This window comes from Balaenoptera physalus (assembly GCF_965194825.1).
Source record: "Balaenoptera physalus genome assembly, chromosome: 16".
NCBI classification, from domain to species: domain Eukaryota; kingdom Metazoa; phylum Chordata; class Mammalia; order Artiodactyla; family Balaenopteridae; genus Balaenoptera; species Balaenoptera physalus.
In genome coordinates, this window is record NC_138898.1 from 88,235,268 (window position 1) to 88,255,831 (window position 20,564).

Here is a 20,564-nt window from a genome sequence, read left to right on the forward strand (position 1 = left end):
ATCTCGGGCCAGAGCTCTGGGCCGAAGATGCAGATGTTGGAACCCGAGCTGGCAGCCTGGTAAGGTGGAGACTGACGATATGACTTTAAGATCCTTTCTGGAGCCTAAACTTATTAACAGTTCATGTTAGAAACAGTTTTAAAAATTTTCTTTTTTATTGCTTGGAAGAGTTATTATTTTTTTTAACCAAAGATAAATAATGCAGTTTAAAGACCAAATCTAAAGGTTTGCCACAAAAACAGTCTTCCCCCCTCGCACCCTCCCCAGAGGCACCTATTTTGAGTTCTCTTAGGTAATTCTTCATACTTGTCTTCACATGTCTAAAGCATATGCTTGCTTTTGTCTCTTTTACTTACCAGATCACTGGTTTATCATAAAAGGATGTAACTCAGGAACAGCCAGACGGAAGAGATGTAGAGGGCAAGGTATGGAGGCAGGGCTGGGCGCTTCCCTGGGTGCATGGCTCTCCCCACATCTCCACGTGTTCACCAACCCGGAAGCTCTCCAAACCAGGTCCCTTCGGATTTTCTGGAGGCTTCAATTCAGTCACTGGCCATTGGTGACTGATTGAGCTGTCAGCCCCTCCCCTCCCCGGGGCTCAGGCTAAGCTGTGTGCTCCATTGGATTTTCAGTTCCAGCCACCACCGACGACGTCCCCTCCCCGGTGGGGATGCAGTAGCTCTTAACCAGCCGTAACCCCAGCCTCGACACACCTTTCCCACCCCTTCAGTACAGTTGTTCGGGTTGGCGCTGTTATTCAGCATCTGCATTACCGCTGCCACGTAAACGCTCAGGGCCGAGCCACGTAGTAACAGGATCTGCCTTTCCTGCACAACTTTGGTTTCTTTTCGAGTACTAGGTTGTTTTCTATGTACTTGATTAACTTAACTGTGACTTTTCCATCTGTTGTCTAAATCTCAGGACATTCGGACGTATCATGTGTTTTATCAGTTTTCATTTCCCTAAAGGCACAGAGCCCTCTGACCACCACTTCTCTTACGTGTTGATCTTTTATTTTCTACATCTTAACTCCTTGTTTTCTAATTTACTTTCTCACCTTGATGGACAGATTCTCCAAGAGCTTCCTGAGGAGTATGTGGGTGATCTATGTTTTTGAGCACTTGTATCTTTGAAAATAACTTCATTCTAACCTGACACTTTTTGGCGGGGTCTGTAATTCCAGGCTGGAAATAACTTCTGTTTGGCTTCTTGAAGGCAGCTCTCCCGTCGTCTTGGCCGTTTGCACTGCAGGGGGCGGTACGTTTATCTCCACGTCTTGTGGGGTCTGCCCTGTGTCTTCATGTCCTGGGTGGATCTTTGTCTCCTGTACCCTGTGCTTGGTGGGCTTGTTCTGTCTGTAAGCTTGTCTCCCATTATTCAGGTATCGCTTTCCCAGCTGCTTTTGATTTCGTTTTTTATACTTTTCATGTCCAGGAGTTCTTTTTTCCCTAAATACTATTTTTCAGCCTTGTGGATCAGTTTTGTGGTTGCAGCACTCTTTCTGTTCCCAAGCTGTATGTAGCTGGGAGGGTTTGAAGCTTCTCCCGTGTCTGTTTCTTTTGGTCCTTTGTTCCCCAAGTGTCTGGCAATCCCTGGCTCGTGCTTGAACACTGAAAACTAAAAAGCAGACCAGACACTGAGCACGTAGGTGGGTCATGCCAGGGCGGTGTGGGTCAACGTGCTGGAGATCACTTTCCTTTCTGCTGCTAGGAACGTACAGGAATTATGTTTAGAAACGAAACTTGTAGCAGTTGGATGTTACCGCGGCATTTCAGTCAGAGACCTTTGCAGGTTTTCAAAAGCTGAGGTGGTATGGCTATGACAGCTACTAGGCCCTGAGGGGGCAGGTATCCCTAGAGGTCTGATTCCCTTGGAGCATCTTCTTGAAGGTTCTGGGAGCCAAGTGGGAGGAGTTGTTCTACTGCGCTGGTGCCCAGCGCCCCCTCTACCCTGAAGCAAGCGAGGAGCCAGATTGCTTCCAGCCGTCACTCTGGCCGGTCCCCCGCTGTCTGCGTCACGCCCGGGTCCGAGGTCCCTGGGCATCTGGTTTGTAGACCGGATTTATTCTTGTCTTTCCTTCCCCACTTCACCCAGGAGTCCGCTTACCTCTGGCCATCTCCCTGTTCCTGTCTCTTCTTCCACCGTCCTTGTGGGTTTATGCTTTCTGAAGGAATCCCATCACTGTCACTTTACAGGGTTTGGATCGGGGGTGGAGTGCAGTCAGACGCCTGGGCAACCTTCAGTCTTTAGCCAGAGCTCCAGGAAAACTTAAGACTCCATTTTGTTGTTTACAGTGGACAGAAAAAAGATGTTTAAAACAGGACTGTTGTAAAACTACCCAGTAAAATAGACCTGCCCAGAAACACCCACTGGAAGAGTTCATGGCTGTGCAGGCACTCATGATATGTAAGTGCTTTTTTTTTTTTTTTTTTTTTAAACTCGCTCTGCATCCACTGGCCGACCTCCGCGAATATCCCACGAGAACCGGGCCAGCACCCTGAGGCTGGTGGAACAAGCAGTGTGACCAGGCAGCGGGGCACTCGGAGGGCAGGCGCAGCAGTCTGTTCGCTTCCCCGACCTGGTTTCGTCTGATCCCCAGTCGGAGCCCAGGGCTGACCCTCGCTTGGTGCCACCCAGGACAGAACCCCAGTCTGCACCCTCGCAACTGACACTGAGTTTGTGCAGGCAGGAAAGTCCGGTTTGCAGAATACACTGCACACCTGTGTGCCAACTCGTAAGGCAGGACCCTGTCACTGAAAAGGTGGCCTGAGGGGCGGGTGCCTACAGATCCGTTAGGGCCTTAAACCTGGCTGTGGGACTCCCGGGAATCAGCGGGCCTACAGGAAAGGGCGTCACGCCCGCTCAGTCTCGGGGGGGCTGTCACCTCAGTGCTCTCCTGGCTCCTGATTGTGTGAATATTGTGGTCAGAGGTATTTCTCAAATTACTCAGTCATTTAGGAGACCACTGAAATCCGATCGATGGACATCCAGATATGGGCATCGTGGGAATCACTCAGATGTTAAGTCACTGTCGGAACAAGAGCGGTGTCCACGGCCCGAGCAGCTCCCAGTTGCCCTGGTTACGCCACGTCCACGCTGGAGCCTCCCTGGGTCGGACAGGAAACACAGGCGGCTCTGTCGGACACCACGCTGTCCAGGGCTCTCATCAGGATGTCTGGCATGTGGTCTGTTAGCATCTTTGGGCCGATGAGTATTTTGCTGAATTCCGACTCATGTGACCACTTCACGCTATACCGAGCAGCAGGATAGCAGGAAAACCTGAAAGAGGAAAAGCCGAGCATCTCTTCAAGTCTCACCCCGTGAGTCTCCCTTCACCGCTGGTGGGTGACTGACCACGTCAGGCCCGCCGCACTCACCTCCCTGAAGTGCCCACCTCCTCCAGGTGGAGGATCCTGCCGGGGGGGTAGAGCGGGGGGTACTTGCTGGGGGACTCGAGCGGGGAGTCGCTGGAGAAGCTGTAGGCCGGGGACCCGTGCGCCAGCAGGCTCCGCTCCCCGAGGAGAGGCTGCGTCAGGTCGCCCCCGTCCAGCTCCGTCGGCAGGTCCTCGGGGTGCCCTCCAAAGAGCTCGTACCAGCACCCGCGCAGCAGGATCTTGTACTGAGGGCGAGACCAAGAAGGCGGCGCGCGTGTGACTCCGGGAGGCTTTCACAGTCCCCGGAGACCTCCTGGGACCCGTGAGCTAGCGGCGGCAACCCCACAGCACAGAAGCCTGGCTGCTTTGTTTTTCAACGTGGATCTTAGGAGTGTGGAGGTCAGGGGCCCAAACTCAGGTTTCTCTGGGGGCAGTGACGCCATCGTACTTGAAGCAATATTTAAAAACCAAATTCAGGCAGATTTTGAGGAAAAATTACCCTTAATTCTTTTTAGGCAATTCTGTAAACCAGTTTTACCCTTTACCCTTAAAGACATTAGATACGAAATTTTTTTTTAATTTGGGGGGAGTGTTCGCTGATAAGGAGGAAGTCTATTTTTAAATTAAAAATTTTTTTCTAATTAGCAACAAAAAATGTCAAAACAAAGATGTTAAGTGAAAAATCATCTCTAATCCCATTATCTAAATAAAACCACATTTTGGTGTATTTTTTTGGTGAAAGCTATATATACCTCGTCACCTACCCCTGCCTTGGATTATATTCTAAGAAGCATTTTTAATCCTGCCGTTTTTAAAAAAACTCTTCAAAACATCATGGATGTTTTTCTCTACCGGTAAATACAAATGCATTTATATTTGTAACAACTGTAATGTTCCACAGCCCAGCAACACCAGCGCCTCCTAAACTCTGTGTCTGGCAGCCTTGTGACCAAAACCATCAGAACGCTGTTAGTCACGACAGGACTAAGAAGTATGACGAAAACAAATCACTCAACCAAACAGGGATGGCTCTAGTATAGTACGTTCTAGTTGCAGCTTCCCTGCGCTCGGTTTAGCCGTTTGCTTCTCAGGCGTCCTCTGCAGAACAGCAGCCAGCAGTCTGTGCCGGGGGTGGAAGAGCTTCTAGCAGCATCAGTGCCCTGCGCTATGAGGCTCTGAATTCAGAAACGTCCTCTCGAGCCACAAACAGCCTGGTGGGGAGGCCCTAACCCCTGCAGGTCCTCTTTCGGGGCCCCCCGAGTTACCTTGGGCTTGTTGCAGTGAGCAATCACTCGCAAGATTCTCCTCTTCAAATCTTCCAAGTTGGTCACACTTAACCTGTTGAGCAAAAGACCAGACTGAGGCTCAGTACTCGCCTTTCCCGCCAGCCCAAGCCCAGACGGGGCAGCCAGCAGACTCACCTGGGAATCACATCCTTGCCCAGAACAAGTGACACGATGAAGGTCTTAGAGTATTCACAAAGAGATTTGCTGAAATAAAAAAAAAGGTGATTACATTGCCCACAGAAGGCTTCCAAGAGAAAGCAAGTAACTGTACCAAGTTAGGAAGAGATCAGTGTTCACAGAACTCCACTCTATTCTCCACCCTCTAAAGGGGAAGAGAAATACGAGATTCCAGGTAGAGCAACTCACTGGCCAGATTCTCTTGAAAAAGTAAAAGGCATGGGGAATTTACGTTACTAGATGTCAGCACTGGGTAGGCAACTAAGGTACTTAACCCAGTGCTGCATCAGCACAATCAGACGAAGCCAGGGGAAGAGTAAGCATGGATGCCTCCCACAGGGCAGGAGTGGTACTGCAGGTCAGCAGTAGGGGAAGGATGGGCTTTTAATAAACAGTGCTAAGACAAAGCACTCAAGGTGTGAGCGGAAAGATGAAACTGAATCTCTACCTCATGCTGTACACAAAAAAACCCCGAATTAAACATAGATTAAAGACCTAGGTAAAGGTGAAAGGTCAGACTAAAAGGCTTTTAAAAGATACGATAGGAGACTAGCTCCACGTCCTTGGGACAGAGAAAGATTTCTTAAAACGAAGACCTGGGACTTCCCTGGTAGTGCAGTGGTTAAGAATCCACCTGCCAATGCAGGGGACACGGGTTCGATCCTGGTCTGGGAAGATCCCACATGCCACGGAGCAACTAAGCCTGTGCGCCACAACTACTGAAGCCTGTGCTCCACAACAAGAGAAGCCACTGCAGTGAGAAGCCCACGCACCGCAATGAAGAGTAGCCCCCGCTCACTGCAACTAGAGAAAGCCTGCGCGCGGCAACGAAGACCCAACGCAGCCAAAGATAATGACAAATTAGTCAATGTTAAAATTAAGAACTGATAAAGACTTGACTCAAAGTAAAAAGACACATCAAGGAGTGAGTATATTTACAACACATACTTAGAACCAACAAAGAACTGATGTACTGAATATATATACAAACCAGCAAGAAAAGAAATAGACAATACAATAGGAAAATGGGCAAAAGGAACTTCATGAGTGGAAACTCAATAAAAATATGAAGAGACTCAACTTCATCATGGAAATGCAAATTAAACAATGAAACATCACTGCGCACCCATCAGATTGGCAAAAATGTTCAAGTTGGACACTATTAAGTGTTAGTGAGAATGTGAGAGGTGTGCACGCTGCCGGTGAGGTGTGAATGGGTGCAGCCACAACACGCGAAGCGCGAGCACGTGCACACTCCATGACCCAGCACGTCTGTGACAGCCCGATGTCCATCACCAGCAGAGCAGATAATCTGTGATATGTGATGAAACATAATGAGAATTTACACAATAACATTTCAGACATCAAACAATGTGGGGAAAAAAAAAATAACAGAAAAAAAGTATAATTCCCTTCCTCTAAATTTCAAAATCATGCAAATCCAAACTATGTAGAGACATGTAAACAGGTGGTAAAACTAGTTTTTAAAGCAAGGGAAGGGACTTCCCTGGTGGTCCAGTGGTTAACACTCCAAGCTTCCACTGCAGGGGGCATGGGCTCGATCCCTGGTCGGGGAACTAAGATCCTGCAGGCCGCATGGTGCGGCCAAAAATTAAAAAACAATTTTTTTTTAATTAAAAAAAAAAAAAGGAAGGGAAGAATTTTCACAAAGATCAGGATAGTGATTCCCTGTGAACAGGAAAGGAGAGGACACACAGAGACTCTTTAAGGCACTGGCAACGTTCATTTCTCCACTTGGGTGGGTGCAGAGGTATGTGACTATTTTTAAATCAGCTTTATTGAGGTGTAATTTACAACAGTAAAATCACACCCATTGTAAGTGTACAATTTGATGACTCTTGACAAATGTATATAATTGTTTAGCAACCACCTCAATCAAGACGTAGAGCATTTCCATCACCCCCGGGCTCCCTGTGTCCTTCTGCAATATCCCACCCCCAACCCCAGGCAACCACTGATCTGCTTTCTGTTGTTATAGTTTTGTCTTTTCTAAAATGTCATATAGGGACTTCCCTGGTGGTGCAGTGGTTAAGAATCCGCCTGCCAACGCAGAGGACACAGGTTCAAGCCCTGGTCCGGGAAGATCCCACATACCACAGAGCAACTAAGCCCGTGCGCCACAACTACTGAGCCTGCGCTCTAGAGCCCGCGAGCCACAACTACTGAGCCCGCGCACCTAGAGGCCACGCTCCGCAACAAGAGAAGCCACCGCAATGAGAAGCCCGTACACCACAACTAGAGAAAGCCCGCACACAGCAACGAAGACCCAATGCAGCCAAAAATAAATAAATTCATTAAAAAAAAATTTTTTTTTAAATGTCATATTAAGTGAAATCACACAGTAAGGTCTCTTGTATCAGGTTTCTTTCACAAGGCAAAATGCATCCAAGTTGTATGGATGTTTGCTTATTACTCTCAAAAACATGTTTTATCTTTGTTTCACTGAATAAAAACAATCAGTTATTTTAAAAAGTCACTTTCGTGTCTTATTATATGTATAAATATGTGTTTTAATATTAAAAGAGCTTTTAAAAATTTTAAAGGTACACAAACATTTATGTATAAAGATATTGATAGATTTATAATAATGAAAAAATGAAAAGAATGTAAATATCAGTATGGGAATAAATAAAAGTGGTGTAACCAGATGATAGAAAACTAAGTAGTTAATTTAAAAACATGTTCTCAAAGAATAGTTAAGGATATAATGTATATAGAGTATTAGAAAAACACATATCCACACACACACACACACACACACACACACACAAAAAGCTGGAAGAAAGCAAACCTAAATAGTTACAATGATGATTTCTGGGTAGATCTTGATCTCTCCACTTATTTATATTTTTCAAAAATTCTATGATGGATACAAATTTAATTTTTACCCCTTTCATTTTTTATTTCTTTTTTTTTAATGGTCGTACAGATTTCTTCTCTCATCAGGCCAAAGATTATACAGGATTAAGTATGTTGAATCAGAAAAGAAAAATGTAATTTTCAAACTCAAAAAATGAATTAGTAACCAAATTCAGTAAAGTTGCAGGATACAAAATTAATATACAGAAACCTGCATTTCTATATACTAATAATGAACTATCAGAAAGAGAAATTAAGAAAACAATCCCATTTATAATTACATCAAAAAGAATAGGACTTACTTGGTGGTCCAGTGGTTAATAATCTGCTTTCCAATACAGGGGAAGGCGAGTTGATCCCTGGTCAGGGAACTAAGATCCCACATGCCGCGGGGCAACTAAGCCCGCACTGCAACTACTGAGCCCATGCGCTCTAGAGCCCATGCACCACAACTAGAGAGAAGCCCATGCGTCACAACGAAGATGCCGTGTGCCACAACTCAGACCCGATGCAAACAAATAAATATTGAAAAAAAAAAAAGAATAAAGTACCTAGGAATAAATTTAACCAAGGAGGTGAAAGACCTGCACAGTGAAAACTAGAAGCCACTGAAGAAAGAAACTGAAGAAGACACAAATAAATGGAAAGGTATTCGGTGCTCATGAATTAAAAGAATTATTACTAAAATGTCCATATTACCCAAAGAAATCTACAGATTCAATGTAATCCTAATCAAAATTCCAATGGCATTTTTCACAGAAATAGAACAAACAACACTAAAATTCATATGGAAGCACAAAAGACCCCAAATAGCCCTAAGCAATCTTGAGAAAGAAAAACAAAGCTGGAGATATCATGATCCTTGATTTCATAATATAATGCAAAGCTAGAGTAATCAGAACAGTATGATGATCAGTATAAATACAGACACACAGATCAATGGAACAGAACAGGGAGCCCAGAAATAAGCCCATGCACTTACAGTGAATTAATTAAGAAGGGAGCTGAGAATACACAGTGGGGAGAAGACAGTCTCTTCAATAAATGATGTTGGGAAAACTGGACCACTATCTCACCATACACAAAAGTTAATTCAAAATGGGTTAAAGACTTGAATATAAGACCTGAAATCAGAATACCCCTAGAAGAAGACATAGGCAGTAAGCTCCTTGACATTGGTCTTGGTGATGATTTTTTGGATTTGACACCAAGAACAAAGGCAACAAAAGTCTAATTAAATGGGACTACATCCAACTAAAAAGCTTTTGCACAGCAAAGGAAACCACTGACAAAATGAAAAGGCAACTTACTGAATGGAAGAAGGTATTTGCAAATCATATACCTGATAAGAGGTTAGAACCAAAATATATAAAGAATTCATACAACTCAATAGCAATAAGACAATCTGATTAAAAAATGGGCAGACGGGGACTTCCCTGGCGGTCCAGTGGTTGAAACACCGAGCTTCCACTGCAGGGGGCGTGACCCCTGCAGGGTTCAATCCCTGGTCCGGGAACTAGGATCCCACATGCTGCGTGTCCAAAAGAAAAGGGCAGACGATCTAAATAGACATTTTTCCAAAGAAGACATACAGATGGCCAACAGGTACGTGAAAAGATGCTCAACATCACTAATCATCAGGGAAATGCAAATCAAATGAAAATGCAAAGCTCGAGATGGCACCTCGCACCTGTCAGAATGGCTATTATCCAAAAAAGATAAACATGAAATAACAAGCACTGGCCAGATGTGGAGGAAAGGGAATGCTTGTGCATTGTTGGTGGGGATGTAAACTGGTGCATCCACTACAAAAAAACAGTATGGAGGTTCCTCAAAAAATTAAAAATAGAACTACCATATGATCCAGCAATTCCACTTCTAGGTGTTTATCCAAAGAAAACGAAGACACTGACTTGAAAGATACCTGCACCCCCATGTTCACTGCAACATTATTTACAATAGCCAAGACATGGAAAAAACCTAAGTGTCCACTAACAGATGAATGGATAAAGACGTGTGTGTGTGTGTGTGTGTGTGTGTGTGTGTGTGTGTGTGTGTGTAATGGAATATTATTCAGCCATAAGAGGTAACGAAATCTTGCCGTTTGTGGAGGGACAACAGCCTGGACGGACCTTAAGCGCATGACGCTAAGTGAGAGAACAGAAAGGCAAATACCACGTGCTCTCACTTACATGTGAAAACTGAAAAAACAAACCAAGCTCACAGATACAGAGAACAGACTGGGGGCTGCCGGGGGGGGTGGGGGGGTGGGAGGGGAGGCAGTGAAATGGGTGAAAGGAGTCGAAAGGTACAAGCTTCCAGTTATAAATAAGTTATTGGGATGTAATGTACAGCATGGCGACTGCAGTTAATAATGCTGTGCTGCGTATGTGAAAGCTGCTAAGAAAGTAAATCTTAAAAGTTCTCCTGGGCTTCCCTGGTGGCGCAGTGGTTGAGAGTCTGCCTGCCAGTGCAGGGGACATGGGTTCGAGCCCTGGTCTGGGAAGATCCCACATGCCGCGGAGCGACTAGGCCCGTGAGCCACAACTACTGAGCCTGCGCGTCTGGAGCCTGTGCTCCGCAACAAGAGAGGCCCGTGCACCGCGATGAAGAGTGGCCCCCGCTTGCCGCAACTAGAGAAAGCCCTCGCACAGAAACGAAGACCCAACACAGCCAAAAATAAATAAATAAATAAATAAATGAAGACGCTTTCATTTAAAAAAAAAAAGTTCTCCTCACAAGGAAAAATGATTCTGTAACTATCTGTTAACTAGACTTATTGTGATCATTTCACAGCATATACAAATATCGAATCGTTATGTTGTACATCTGAAACTAATATAATTATACCTCAGTTTAAAAAAATAAAATAAAATCAAAGCTATGGTTAGAGAGACCTATGAAAAGCTATCCAGTCTTTTTTCAACCAAACAGGGCTTTGAAACAAACTTCTCCTGAGGATGAGAAATTGTTAACTAACTTGCAGATAAGAGACCAGTTTTGACCATATAACTTGTGAGTAGCACCTCCTTACAGGAAAGAAAACAAAGAAGTACCTCAGCAGCCCCCTGGGCGGGGAAAAGGCGTAACACCTGACTTGTGGGTATGGGTTTCTGAGCATGATGGTCAACAGGGCCGCAGCGCCTGCCCCCAGGCTGTGCCCCACGATGACCAGCCGGTATTCCTAGGGGGCAAATGCAGAATGAGTAAAGGTTAAGAAAACAAATAGCTAATGGCAGAGAAAACGAAAGAAAAGAAGAGTTAAAATCTCACAGGTGCAATGCTGAACGCCTGGCTCAAAATCCCGTCGTTGATGAGTCGTCGGTAAACGTATCTGGCAGCTTGAGAAATCCCCTGAAAGTGCAGACACAGAGGCGGCTGGTGACTGTCAGACAGGCCAGGCCTACACGGGGTCTCCTAGTGGCGACTCTGTCCCCCCAGTCAGGGAAGCCATCCTGGGATCAGCGAGCACATCTACCGCTCACTGCTGTGTTCCCGGCACCTGGCACAGAGCTTGGCACGAAGCAGGGGCTCAAAAAATATTTCCATGAGCGAATAGGTGATGTCAGGAACATCCTTCCATGTCAATGGATATTTCTAAGGCTTCTTCTGTAGCTACAGAGTATTTTGCTGCATGGACGTCCCACAATTTACTTTAGCCAAGTCCCCATGGTCCGTCACATTTAGATTATAAATGGCTGATCTTTTACAAGTATGTTAAAATGTAAAGTTCTGAATCAGTGACAGTGACTAGGTAGCCACTGTTCCTGCAAAAGCAGAACTAAAACCATCGGAAGTGAGTCCTAGGGAGGCCAGGCTTTGGTTTAATTTCAAAAAACAGAATGTAAAACTTCCTAACAAATACAGCTATCTCACGAAACAGACTTCTTGAAAATTAAGTAGTTCCCATCGAGGAGAGACAACCCTGTCAACCAAAAACATTTTCAGAGTGCTTCCTGCATGACAACACAGGACAGGCCTGGCCACCGACCCCCGCAGCCTAACCTCCAACAGGATGAAATGGGAGAAATTCCACACAAGATGGGAGACTGTTTTGCTCCTCTCTAAAGCTGCTGCAAATTCCTGATTCAATAGCCCTATAACCCTGTGAGCAGAATGCGGAACCTGGCCTCGCGTATGAGAAACCAGGAGGTCTGAAGGGTTAACATGCTGTGCACAGTCTGACGGCACTTCTGGACAAACCGCCAGATGTCCCTTTCCTCCCCCTCCTACCACGCGATGCTGTCGACTTCCGCCAACATTTATTAGACACCTACCGCGTATCTGGTTCTGGACAGCCAGAGCCACTCGGCATTTGGACCACAACTCGGCCGGTTGTGAGTCTCCCTGGCACAAGTGTTACAGGTGAAATGCCAAGACCGTTTTCAGCTGCACAGCTTTGAACTCCAACCATCGTGGACAGCATCAGAGCCAAAACTCGGTACCAAGGCCAAGAGCAGAGAACAGTTCGTGCCCTTAGGCCCTGAGCAGCTGTCTTCCCGGCAGGAGGGCAAGAGCTGTCACTGAACGAAACGGTGCTGGAGGAGGCCTCCGCTGAGAGCCGGCCAGGCCTGCAGGGTCGCAGCTTGTGGAGGCACAAAGCCTCGGTCTGCGGCCCAAATTCTTCTAAGACCAGAGCCACAGCTGAGCCCACAGGGCTCTGAGGGTATTCTGTGCTTGGCTAGTTGATGTGTCTCTATAATAAGTTTTAAATTTCTTATTTGTTTTTCTTCATGCATACCCAGTAATAGTTAAACTGGACTTGTCAGTGAATTGAGGTATGAAAAGACAGCTAAGGGATAAAGGAAAAAAGTTCACATTCCCAGGACTGTCAAGCTCTTAACTGGTGGCGGAACAAAAGCCAAAAGCTTCCACTCTGGCTCTTCCCTGAAGTGTCCAGGCACAGAAAAAAACAAAAACCCAAAAAACAACAGTAACAAAAAAACCTGGAAGGAAAAAAAGTTGTCCCGACAGGACACTGGGGTTCAATTACCAGCACCGCACTCTGGCAATAACACGTGCTTTTATAAAAATGAAGCATTCTATTTAAAAAACTATTACTACAGAAGTAATACATGTTTTGGTTAAAAACCACACGAAGTGTGTAAAAACAGTGGAAGGCCACTGCCCTCCACCCCCGACATCCTTCTCCCCAGAAGCAGCCGCTGTAACCTTTAGGGAAGGAATCATCCCAGACTTTCCCTCAAGTGTTAAAACGCTCAGCTCTACAACCTCGTTAGTCATCAGGAAAATGCAAATCAAAACCACAGCCACTAGAATGGCTATATTCAAAAAAAAAAAAAAGAAAGAAAAGTGATGAGGATGTGGAGAAATGGAAACCCGCGTTCTTTGCTGGTGGGAACGTAAAATGGTGCAGCTGTGCTGGAAAACAGTTTGCTGGTTCCTCAAAAAGTTAAACAGAGAAATAACAGAAGACCCAGCAATCCCATGTCTGGGTATATTCCCCCCAGAACTGAAAGCAGGGACTCCAGCAGTTACCTGCACACCCATGCTCATGGCAATTTTACAGCAGCCAAAGGACGTGCTGACACACGCTGAAACACGGATGAAGCCTGAGGACATGTGCTCAGTGAAATAAGCCAGTAATGAAAGGACAAATACTGTATAATTCCACTTATATGAGGAACGTAAAATAAGCAAATTCACAGACAGTGAAACGGTGGTTCCCGGAGGCTGGCGGAGGGAAATAACTCTGCTCTGAGCAGGCCGTGCTCCTCCCGTCATCCCTTCGGGAGGAGCTTATGCACCCCGGGCCCCCTCCCAGCACAGTAACAGTGAAACAGGAACTCGGTATTGTGACATATGCAGAGAATGCAACGACATGCAGAAAAGCGCTGAGCGTCTGCATCTCAGGGAGGGTCTGCCTGCACTGTGTTGCACTAAAGCTTTTTTGCACCATGAGGAAGTACTACTTTAATTACACGGGAAGAAAAGCATTCAAATGCCGACTCTGACACTTGTTCCAGTAACCGTGTAGCTACTGGCAAGTGACGCAATCGCTATGAACCTGCTTCTTTCTCTTAAAAACAAAAGTAACCTCTCAGGGCTGTGGTGAGAAGTCGTGCTGGACAGCACCTGGCTCACAACAGCGTTAACGCGGGAGACCCCGAGCTGAAAATACTCCAGCGCCTTCGAGGTTCCCCTTGACAGAACATTCCAGACCACACGGCCTCGGCTCCTACCTTGTGTGCCCAGCAGTCCTGCACCTCACACTCGAGGTCGAGCGGCTCGCTCTCTGCTGACAGGTCCGTAAGGATGTCCTGGAAACAGTGCGTGGGAAGAGGCCGTCAGCTGGGCTGGGCTAGCTGAGGGTGGCTGCGTGGGACAGTCCCCCGGGTCAGGCTGTTGAGAATTGGACCCCAGGTGCCTGAACTCGGGAGAGATGCCAGGTGGCCAGGAAGCTCCTGAGGGACCCGCGGCGCAATCAGACATGAAGACTGGGGAGGGGACACGTCTAAGACGCACCCTCTGCCCCCACTCCCTGCACACAGCATCTAAGCACCCACGAAGCACAGAGCCCGGGGCCGGGGTGTTGAGCAAAGCATGGTTCCCGTCCTCCAGGGGCCCAGTCAACGGCTGGCTGAAACCTAAGGGAGGGTAAGAGACACGTCACACAGAGCAGAGGACGGGTGAGCGCTGCAGGGCACGGGGGGCTTCCTGGAGGAGGTGGCCTGAGCCAGAGCCTCACGGAAAAGCTGGTTTTCAGGAAGCAGAGGAGAGAACAGAGGCCGGCATCCCCACCCAGGGGAGCAGCAGGACCCAGGGCAGGGGCACCTCAGCACGGGAAGCGGGCGGTGGGCTGGGCTCACGGGCACTCAACTCTGGATGCATCGAGGGGCCGCGGGCAGAGCCTGGGAGGCTGGTGTGTCCCCGGGACCAGGGGAGGCCCACCTGCGGGGAGAGGGGCCCCGAAGTGGCTCTGGCGCTGCCAGGGCTGGGAACTGTGCCCCCCAGTGCCGACAGAGCCTCAACAAGAACCAGGAACCGTGTATAAAACGCAGTGGGAACTGCCGGAGGTTTGCGAGCAGTGGCAGGTCTGCCCGTGTTCTAGAAAGAGTCCTCTGGATGGTACAAAGGACAGACTGGGAAGATGCGAGACGAGAGACAGGGACCGGGTAGGGAACCTGTCGCCGGCCCAGGAAAGAGAGGCCTGGGACCAGAACCAGGGCTGCGGTGCTGGGACTGGAGGAGACGGGCCAGAGAGGGGCCGGGCAGGACCACGCGCGACAGACTGGGCAGGAAGCGAGGAGAGAGCCGGAGACAACTTCAGCTCTGCGGCTTCTTGGGGGGCAAGGGGGTGCCGCATGGTTACTGGGGCGGGCGGTGCCCTGACGGGAGAGCAGACCCGGGAGCGGGGGCCCGGGCAGACCCAGATGGCTCCAGGCGAGGCAGGGGCAAGGCTGCCCGCGCAAGGTCGGGGTGGGGGGGGTGGTGGAAAGCAGAAGAGGGTGGAGTCTCGTTTCATTTCCTGGGTCAGGAGAAAAGAGAGAACTAGGAAATGAGACTGAGGAACAGCCAAGAAGAGACCAAAAAGCACAACACAGGAGAGAAGAAAGTCCCCAGGTGTCTTCGTGGGGCAGAGACCGAGCAGGATGGGAGGGGACCGCTGGGTGGGGCTGGACAGTGCTGGCTCCCACGGCACTGGGGGAGCGGGGGGCAGGCGCGTGGGGCCGGCTGAGACCCCGAACGGGAACTGGGGAGCGGGGGTGGGGGGTACCTAAGAGTGGGCTGACTTTGGACTGCATGACTTAACCTACTGTTCTTTCTGGCTTTGGGTGCAGAAACTTCAAGGGGAGGGTCACCCGGGTTGGGGGCCCAGGGAATCAAGCAGGCACCTGCCCGGGAGTAGGGGAGCCCAGCCCTGCCAGCGTCTAAGTTTCCAATATTTCTTGGTTAAAAGGAAATGGCTTTATCTGCTTTTTCAAAGGGAGTATTTGACAGCCCTGGACTCGCCTCCCTGTTTTCCACGCCCGGTGTTTCCCTGTGTCTGATGCTGTCACTTACGAAGGTTTCCCCTCAGTTCCAGGAAAGCTGGGTCTCCTGGCGTCTGAGCTGCTGACCGCCCGCCCCCGGTCCCCTGGGCCAGCGCGCCAGGCTCCGTACCTGGAGAGACATGGTTCCCCTCACAGCCACCACCACCGACTCCTTCCTGTGGTCCAGAGCCACTAAGAAGGGGAGCTCGTACACCTGGGAGAGAGGAACGAGCATTAGCACAGGTGCCTGCGGACACGGCTGGGCCAGCCCAGAGCGGCTGACAAACGGCGCTTCCGAGCACAGCGCGGAGGGGTGCACTCATCCCCACGTCTGCTCGTCCTCAGTAGACAGTGTGACTGCTGATTCTCAGTGATGAAAGGCTCTCTAAACCCAAGACCCTTTTACCCTCGGGGGCAGGGGATAGGGCCATCTCAGTGGGCGAGACCAGAGCCTCCACTCTGGGTCAGTGCAAGCAGCGGGTGAGAGGCTCTGGGCCCGGTAAGCACCCACTTGCGTCAGAACCGACCGCAGGTCCAGCAGTAACCCTAGGCTCCTGCCTTCGCACCTGCAGAAGCCCCGGAAGGAGCAGCGAGAGGGGCTGGGTTAGGCAGACCTGCCTCAGGAACTCTGCTCCGCCCCATTCCTGCCGTGGGACCCCAAGCAAACATCTGAAGTTCTCTTCGACCCCATTTCCTCATCTTTAAGGAGGACAGCATGGTGTGCTGTCCTCCGGCTGGTGTGACACCACGGGGACGGCCACCTGTGCGTGGTGAACGGTCGTGCATTTGGAGCCAGCAGGAGAGGACAGACTGCCGACTTCACCGCCCTGGTTTCCGCAGGAGAGGGACTTCTACTGATGACCTTGTGGGGGGGCTCCTTGAAAGAGCCCACAGAGCAGTCACGAGCCTTCTGTGGAAAATCACCTCCTTTAAACCCCACCCGCTCTTTCTGTCACCGCCACTCAGTGACAGGGCAGCACAGGGCTCACGGGCTCCTGCGCTTTGCTGGGCACCAGATTCACTGCGGACATGAAAACAAGATCCTGGACGTTCTGATCTCAGTGGGATGGGGTGTGACTTTTACACCTCCCAGGTGAGTCTAAAATGCAGGAGTTTGGGAGCCAGGGGGCTCAAGAACAGGACACCAGTGGTTCCCTGAATCGTCTGTGTGCTGGAACCGTGGGGGGCTCCTGAGCTGGGGTCCCATCGCCACAGACTCTGACTTCATTCATCTGGGGTCTGGCCTGGGCTTCTGAGTTGTAAAAGCTCCCCAGGAGATCCCAGTAGACAGCAGATGTGAGAGCCGCTGTGCTTGGCTGCAGGTTCTGGGCTTCTGGTGCCTGTGAGGACCACGTGGGGAGCCACGAAGCAATGCAGGACGGGTCCCTGACGCCAGACAGACTGGCTTCTGCAGCTTCACTAACCAGCCCTGCGATTCTGGGACCCTCCCAAGTGGGAGACCCACTGCACTGCACTAACAGGACGGAGCTCAGACCCAGAGACCAGGATTGATCAACCCCGGATACCGGTGTGGGATTAATGCCAAGTGCAACTCATTGTTCTTCACTAAAAACGGGCTCAGGTGAAACACAGCATAGTCTCTCTGATGAAGACTTTCTGCCCCATCTTATGTTAAACCTGGGGGGGCTTCAAGGGCGTTTGTGAACCCCGAGATAGTGCGCTGAACTTGGGGTGAGTATGTGTCTGTGTATGTGTCCCCGCACATTTTTCCGGGGGAATAGTTTATAACTTCCACCAGAATCTCGAAGGACTCCAAGACCCAGAAGAAGTCAGGAAGCACTGCTCACTCTACCTTGTCGTGAAAGCTGACGTGAATGAAATCCCGGTACTGCAGCCCCGTCGTCTGCAGGATGGAGCCAAAGTGACAGGTGAGCTGATCACCTCCAACCAAGTCATAATCAGTTGTCCGGCTTCTGCAACTAAAACGGGGGCAGAGGCGTTACTGCGCCAACCAGAGCCACGTACAGAGGAAGACCCCACCCTGCCATCCCGTTTCCCAGCAAACCTGAGGGCGCCCACTGACAGCCTGCACAGCTCAGTCTGGGAACCTACAGTGGCCTTTAAATGACACTTCTGTGTACACATCTTACTACAGTCTGACTTCTTTATTGATGCTCTACATATTCAAAAAATAAACCAACAAGGATGGGAGAGACCCTAAAATCACCAGGAATGGGACAAGCCGGCGTCAGGGATCTCCTGATGTGACGTACTAAGGATGCACGCTCCGCATGGAGCCTTCCTGCCAAAGACGTGTAACGTGAACCTAATCGTGAAGAAGTCACCAGACGAATGCAAAGTGAGGGCCAGCCTACAAAATACCCAGACTGTCCTTTTCAAAATGTCAATATCGTGAAAGATTTAAAAAAAAAAAAAAAAAAAAGACTGAGGAACTGTTCCAAACTGGAGGAGACTGAGGAGACCTGACAGCTAAATGCAATCCACGCTCCTGACTGGAAGAAAATGTGCGACAAGGGGTGTTACTGGAACAATTGGAAAAATTTGAATAGCTAATGATTAATGAGAAACTTCCTGAATTTTATAACTGTACTGTAATTTATGGCAAAGAAAGACCTTGTTCTTAAGAAATACAAGCTGAAGTAATTAGAGGTCTTTACCTCTAATGCATGATGCCCGCGACTGTATCTCCAATGGCTCTGGGGGGAAAAACACGTATTTACGGAGAGAGCGATACAGCACGTGACAAAACTGAGTCACAGCTGGTCATTCTAGATAAAGGACATGGGCGTTCTTAGCGCTGCTCTTGCGGTTTTTGAACTATTTCAAAATAGGAAGTTTTTTTAAACAGGGAAATGTGACTATTTTTAGAAAATAAAGTACGGACACCATAGCAAGCAACATCCGGAGCGGAATGAGGATGGAGGCCTCAGACGGTGCCCACCTACCAGTCGCCACCAATCCTGCACAGCCCTGTAAAAGGGTTTCTGTAAATATAGAGAGGCCACCCATAGGCAGCTGCTGCAAACTGCATGTAGTGATGGCAGTTTTCTAATTCTGCATCCAAATCAGCTTCCTGTAAGAGAAGAAAAAAAGCTTTTTGTTTAGGGGAACCCATTAAGGAGAGGATCAACACACTATGATCTTTTTTTTTTTTTTTTTTAAATGCTTAGATTGTAGCCCTTTAGAGTCTCTATCGATTAGGAGTTCTGTGTTTCTTCAGATTATCCCCGAGTCTCCTGGTTTTATTTATTTATTTATTTATGGCTGCGTTGGGTCTTCACCTCTGCGAGAGGGCTTTCTCTAGCTGCGGCGAGCGGGGGCCACTCTTCATCGCGGTGCACAGGCCTCTCACCGTCGCAGCCTCTCATTGCAGAGCACAGGCTCCAGACGCGCAGGCTCAGTAGTTGTGGCTCACGGGCCTAGCCGCTCCGCGGCATGTGGGATCTTCCCAGACCAGGGCCCGAACCCGTGTCCCCTGCATTGGCAGGCAGACTCTCAACCACTGCGCCACCAGGGAAGCCCTTTTTTTTTTTTTTTAATTTAATTTTCATTTTATATTGGCGTACAGTTGGTTTACAATGTTGTGTTAGTTTCAGGTGTACAGCAAAGTGATTCAGTTATACATATACCTATATCTATTCCTTTTCAGATTCTTTTCCCATATAGGTTATTACAAGACATTGAGTTCCCTGTGCTACAAAGTAGGTCCTTGTGGATTATCTATTTGATAAATAGTAGAACACACTATGATCTTAAACCTGAACTCAAATTCCTGATTCTTCCCTTTCTTTCTTCAGGGAATAGACCTCTCGGAGGACTTCCACTGGGAAAACTGGTCCTTAAATACAGACATATGAACCCCTCATTTTAGGAGAATGCAGAAGTTAGCAGCAAAAATCCCTAATGACTTTTCTGACTCCTGGCGAAATAAGCCCGTGACTTCCTGCTGGACGCAGGTGCAGACGCCACTGCAACAAATGGGCTGCTGGGAACTAGGTGCAGGGATAGACACACAATCTACATGCAATTTTCTCTTTCAAAAGCACAGAAGTTGTGGCAGGAAAGCAATCATCAAGCAAAGTTGAACTGTATCTGTTCCCCAGACCCAGAGAAGAGAGCAAACACACTCTGGGAGAGCCAGGTCCCACCCCAGAGGGAATTTTCGATATGCAGACAACAGCCAACTTCCTAAAAGAGAATCTCAGGAAAAGAAATAAAAATAAATACAGTGGGTGGTGAACGGGCCAGGAATGGGCTCCCTCTACCTGCACTCCAGGTGATGAGGAGATGCCTCACCTGACAGGTGACAAACCACAACTAGCAAAAGCCACAAATCAGATTCCAATCAACTGCTCCTGGAACTGTTGCTTTTTTTTTTTTTTTAATTTACAAGTAGGTGTGAATGTCAAAACTGTACAACCCAACAGAGACATGGGCTTACCTGGGAGGACTCTGGGGAATGGCTGACCACCTGGTCAGGCTCCTGGTTGTTCCTGATGTTGTCCTGTTGCTGATGGAGAAGAGCGAGCCCTGCTGCAATGTCGCTGGGCACCAGGTCCGTGTCCTGGGTGGGAAACCACAGCAGCTTATCATAAACCCAGCGGGAACGGCCCACGAGCTCCCGAGGGTCCAGTTTTACACAGTTCACATGCACACACATGCACATACACATACAGTTACGTGTGAAAAGGTGTTTTAAAAAATATTTTCCTTTCAGGACTCCTGCATGTGAGCTTCGTGTCTCTTACTATCCTGCCCTCACACAAACCTGCTCGAGAACATAAATATTTTACTGATCTCTGTTCTCAGATTTCACGTCAAGTGTGTCAGCTATTTTTCATCTACTTCACGTCGCCTGTAAAGTGGGTGAG

The 20,564-nt window shown here is 48.5% G+C and overlaps 1 protein-coding gene across 6 annotated transcripts in view; it reads right to left on the bottom strand.

Moving 5' to 3' along the window:
* Window positions 1–133: 133 nt before the first annotated feature.
* DAGLB (diacylglycerol lipase beta) overlaps window positions 134–20,564 on the bottom strand; it is a 31,720-nt gene continuing 11,289 nt past the window's right edge. For 2 of the 6 annotated variants that reach the window (XM_082429961.1, XM_082429965.1), the window contains exons 5-15: window positions 20,135–20,257; window positions 18,639–18,766; window positions 17,525–17,651; window positions 15,842–15,925; window positions 13,921–13,998; window positions 10,991–11,071; window positions 10,774–10,901; window positions 4,796–4,864; window positions 4,640–4,712; window positions 3,378–3,619; window positions 134–3,279 (exon numbers count right to left, since the gene is read on the bottom strand). In XM_082429961.1, the coding sequence (XP_082286087.1) occupies window positions 3,081–3,279; window positions 3,378–3,619; window positions 4,640–4,712; window positions 4,796–4,864; window positions 10,774–10,901; window positions 10,991–11,071; window positions 13,921–13,998; window positions 15,842–15,925; window positions 17,525–17,651; window positions 18,639–18,766; window positions 20,135–20,257 (1,332 nt within the window). In that variant the 3' untranslated portion in view covers window positions 134–3,080. The remainder of the gene's footprint in view (window positions 3,280–3,377; window positions 3,620–4,639; window positions 4,713–4,795; window positions 4,865–10,773; window positions 10,902–10,990; window positions 11,072–13,920; window positions 13,999–15,841; window positions 15,926–17,524; window positions 17,652–18,638; window positions 18,767–20,134; window positions 20,258–20,564) is intronic. The other 4 variants (XM_082429966.1, XM_082429963.1, XM_082429962.1 and 1 more) reach the window with 4 other exon arrangements.